The sequence below is a fragment of the Brassica napus genome, chromosome A7 (assembly GCF_020379485.1).
Source record: "Brassica napus cultivar Da-Ae chromosome A7, Da-Ae, whole genome shotgun sequence".
Lineage (NCBI taxonomy): Eukaryota > Viridiplantae > Streptophyta > Magnoliopsida > Brassicales > Brassicaceae > Brassica > Brassica napus.
Genome location: NC_063440.1, coordinates 24030876 through 24035526, shown reverse-complemented (window position 1 = coordinate 24035526; position 4651 = coordinate 24030876). Strand labels below are relative to the sequence as shown.

At 37.3% G+C, this 4651-nt stretch overlaps 1 protein-coding gene across 1 annotated transcript; it reads right to left on the bottom strand.

Moving 5' to 3' along the window:
* Positions 1–2626: 2626 nt before the first annotated feature.
* Positions 2627–4407, bottom strand: LOC106432533 (homeobox-leucine zipper protein ATHB-13). Its single transcript, XM_013873382.3, has 3 exons — positions 4061–4407; positions 3619–3983; positions 2627–3150 (listed from the first exon to the last, which is right to left on the bottom strand). Exons 1-3 carry the CDS (start codon positions 4194–4196, stop codon positions 2785–2787), a joined length of 867 nt encoding a protein of 288 aa, XP_013728836.2. The 5' UTR covers positions 4197–4407; the 3' UTR covers positions 2627–2784.
* Positions 4408–4651: the final 244 nt, after the last annotated feature.

Below are 4651 nucleotides of genomic sequence, written 5' to 3'. Positions count from 1 at the left end.
ATTTATAACTGACATTCCACTATCTCTCCTAACTAAACAATGGTAAAAGCGGGAACAATTGTCCAACGCACATCTCAACTCTCCTATCAACGGTGCCGATCGTAAAGCGAGTGACAAGACACATATCTACCAAAATCTTTCCACACCGTTGGATTTACTTTTTACCAGATGCACAAGCGGTCTTGATTTTCTGGGTTTGATAAAGTCAATTTAACCTTCTCTCTATCTTTAGCTTTGGCACGGTTTGTTCATCTGCAAATCAGATTACTGCTTCTAAGTTTGAGGTTTGTTCACTAAACCAAACTTAAACAAAGTTTTTCTAAAATCTAGTGCACATACTATTTTTTTTTCTCGCAGATTCGTGATGGCTGAGTATTGCATGGTCATCCTGGGGGCATGGGCCTCCGTCGGCTCTCTCTGGGAATTCGTAATTGATAAGAAGAATATGACACGAATCGTACATGTGCGGAGCGGCATGTCGTTGCGGGAACTACAAAACAATGTGGCGAAGGAGTTCTTCACTTTCACGGACCCACCTCCTCTCGCCCAACTGAGTTATTGGTCACCTAACACAAAAGAGCTTGCCACCGGACTGACGACACCACCGGCTATACTGACAACCCTGTCATGTACACCACAACACGTACACCCTTATATCATGTAAACATTTTACACGTTGTACATGATATAACGGTGTACATGTTGTGGTGTACATGTACATAATGTTCTATTGCACATGTGTACACCATATGAGATGGTTTTGTGTACATTTAGTGTACATGTTAATATTTAATACGTTGTACATGATTTAAGGGGGTACATTAGACATTTCGTATACGTGTCTCGTGCACACCTTTCACTCATCTACACCACATGTAACAACTATAAAATGTACATTCAAACCATGCGTATACTGTTATGATGTACATATGACAACAAAACCAGGTTGTGCCCATACGACAATATATAATGTATACTATATTGTCATAATGCATTGTACATGTGTTCATTTACCACTTAGGCACACTTCCACACCCACAACCACACTATGTTCATTATACATCCATGTTTAAAAATCCACATGTACACTCACCACTAGACGTATTATGCAAACATGTATTACCCCTTTCATGAATTCGTGTACATGAAAATGTGTGTACATAAAAACAACTACCATTGTGTATTTGAAATTACATTGTCGCTCATCTTCTGAGTACATGTGTACACGTACGTTGTGGTTGAGAATTGATGACCATTTTGTACACCATCTAGTTACCCACCTTATACATATGTACAATAAAAACACATATCACTTTAACACACTTTGTTAGCATTCAAGCTATGCGTATTCTTAGAGTGTACACTGCTGGTCACCATAACCCATGCATGTACACCACAACACTTACACCCTTATATCATGTAAACATTTTATACGTTGTACATGATATAAGAGTGTACATGTTGTGGTGCACATGACTGGGTTAGGGCGACTAGCCTGAATGCTGAGATGACAGTGTACATAACGTTCACGCGTCCATGTGCATAAAATATGAGATGGCTTCGTGTACATTTAGTGTACATGTTGATGTGTACGTATAATGTAAATATTAAAATATGTTGTACATGATTAAATGGGGTACATTAGACATTTTGTATACGTTTATCGTACACATCATTTACTCATATACACCACATATTAGTACACAGAAATAGACCTCTAAAACAAGATCCCAACAAGATTCCAACAACGTCGACATCTCCGGGGTTCCATCTAGCACATCCCTAACCCATAATAGTCTATCTACGGTGGAATACATATTCACCCTCTCGCTTGAGAATCGGTCGGTAGCAAACAATCTTTCCGAAAACTTTTCCCGAACATCCTCAACCTCCCCCGCCGCTGCGTTGCAAAAAGTTACGCAGCCACAACCCCCCTTGGGTTAATACCATAATCCCAGTAATAAAAAAAAATACAAGCAAATCGCGGAGTAAACTAACCTTCGGCGTTATCTTTCCCACGCTTGTTCCGTCGTACCGACATCTCCTCCGTCGCAAATCTTGTTTCCGTCGCCTTTTCACTTTTTCAAAATCTCCCTTGGTAAAAGAAATGAAAAGAATATTACTCACCTTTTTCGGTAGAAAAATTAGTCTTATCTCTTTCTAGGCCCCACCATGTTTTTTGAATTTTGAAATGGTAACTATAAAAATTTTGAAAAGCTACGACCCAAACCAGATAAAAAGCCAGTTACCTTTTATAAGGGTAAAACATGACTTTTCACACCATAAAGTGTCCCAGTAGCAATAACTGTCCTGATGTGTAAAAGAAACTCACAAACTGCCCTGCAGTGTTAATAACTCCAGAACTTTCATGGGTTTAAACAAAAATGATAATTTGCTACATGGAAAACGTCATTTTCATTGTCTATTCCATTTATTTCTTCCCACTTCTGAATATGACGACTACGACCACATGGTGCCAGTACCCACGACGAAACGATTTAAATATTATATTATTTTCTCCATACTAAATTCTCATAGACAAATGTTATTGCCATAATGATATATATGTATATAATTAGATGACTTTTACCCATTATTTGACATACCATTGCTGAAAAAGCACAAAAATCTCGATGGTGTTTGGTTGTAGATTTCAAAGTGAGCTGATGACAGACTCCAATTTTTTTTGAAACATGCATGGGTTCTTTTGAACAAAATTCAATACAAAAACAAAAATATATATTATTTAAAAAAAAAAGAAAAAGAAAAACAGGTCGTTCAGTTTCAATTGTACTGTTGCTGATCAAGCCATGGCCAGAAACCAGAGTGGTCATCCATTGCACACAACATGTTACTGATACTGTTTTCTTCTTTAACCATGCTTTGTCCTGACGACGAGTTTTGGAAGAACTGCATCGTCGTTGTGGTGGTCGTTGCGACTGCTGGTGACGGTGGGAAGAAGTGTCGACCGACTGTCTGCGGTGCTGGTGGGTGGCCGCCGGTTATTGTGCTGTCTACTGATGGCAGCGCGGTCGAGATATCAAGTCTGAGATTATCGGAACTGTTATCGCTTCTGTTACTGCAAGATCCTTCTGTCTCTTTGTTCAAATTTATTGATTCTATTTGTTCTTTGTTTTTTAATCCCATTATCTGAAGTTTTAAAACACATTTATGAAACATATTAGATTCGAATTTAGAAAAAGAAAGTGCTGTATAATGTGATAAGCATAACAAAGCTATTATTTTCAGATCTCTAGTTTCATACAAGAGGGGAAAAAAGAAGATAATGATGTTTAAAAGTCATGAATCATGTCGAGTTTACTAACCCTACTTGAATGAATCATATCGAGTTTACTAACCCTACTTGAATGCAACTTCCGATCCAATAATTATTATCAAAATATTATTTTTAAATAAACTTGATTTTTACCTTTTAATTTTTAAAAAAAAATTACCCTAGTGAACACAATATAAGAGATTATTAACCAAAAATTCCAAGTCTATAAACCGTCTGTATCCAAATAGGAAATATAACATATTCCAATACTTTTTAATAAAACAAACTGTATTTAATTAAAATTTTCAATTTTTTAAAAGTAAAGCTGTGAGATTAATTACCTCAGCTTGGAGTTTCTGATTATGAGTTTGAAGAAGCTCATTATCAGCTTTAAGGGCATCGAATTGCTGTTTAAGCGTATCATAATCTTTCTCGAGCTGCTTTGTTTTCCAGCGAGCTCTTCTGTTCTGAAACCAAATCGCGATCTGTCTTGGCTGTAAACCCAAGGCACGAGCCAACTGCATTTTCATCTCTGGTTCAAGTTTGTTTCCAAGCTCGAAAGTCTTCTCCAACGTCTTCACTTGCTCCATGTTCAGTCTCCTCTTCTTCTCTCCCATGTGAGACCCATCATCTGAATAATCCTCTTCTCCGTTCATATTGTTCCCCACTTCTATTGGAGATCTCTTACCTAGAAACGAAGCAAACCCTAAAAGCAGAGCAAGAAAACAGAGTTTTTAGAATAGAGAGGAGACCATGACTAAGTGTGTGTATATACGCATATACCATGTAGATCTTGAGGTATAGAGCAAGAAGGAAGGAGAGGTGCAAGAGATGGAGCTTGATGAGGATGATCGTCTTCGTAAGAGGTTTGGATCATGAAATTTGAAGGGAAAAAAGACATTCCATTATTACAAGACATTTTTTCTCCTGTTATTCAACAGAAGACAAGACACTGTTGGCTCAAACTTTGGTTGTTTCTATTTAGTTTCTTCTTGCCATCATAATTGAGAAGTCGAGATCTCACAACTCTTTACGTGAGTCGGAGATTCAAATTGATAAAGAGAAGAGGAAAAGAAAGGGAGAGATAGTGAAATGAATCGGCCTATAGACTATACCACTTATGGTATTTGTTTTCTTCTTTATCGCGTTTTATATAGAAAGGCTGATAGAGAGAGGAATAGAGAAACGAATCCTCGTTATTGAGTAGATAAAATTGCTTAAACTCCATTTAATTAAACTAAACGAAAGCTATAGTCCGACTCCATTTTTTTGTTTTCATCTTCCACTCTAGATTTGCTGAAATGCAATTTACTTGACCATGGTATACCAACTGTACTCTGCTCTATGACTATTTCGAGGTGCTGATGATAAACG

What these genes read in the sequence shown, in the direction of transcription:
- LOC106432533 (XM_013873382.3), bottom strand. Translation starts at nt 4,196, where the DNA reads ATGTCTTGTAATAATGGAATGTCTTTTTTCCCTTCAAATTTCATGATC. An exon ending in TATACCTCAAGATCTACATG is followed by an intron (nt 3,984 to 4,060) that starts GTATATGCGTAT and finishes CTCTGCTTTTAG; the next exon opens with GGTTTGCTTCGTTTCTAGGT. An exon ending in ATCAGAAACTCCAAGCTGAG is followed by an intron (nt 3,151 to 3,618) that starts GTAATTAATCTC and finishes TTAAAACTTCAG; the next exon opens with ATAATGGGATTAAAAAACAA.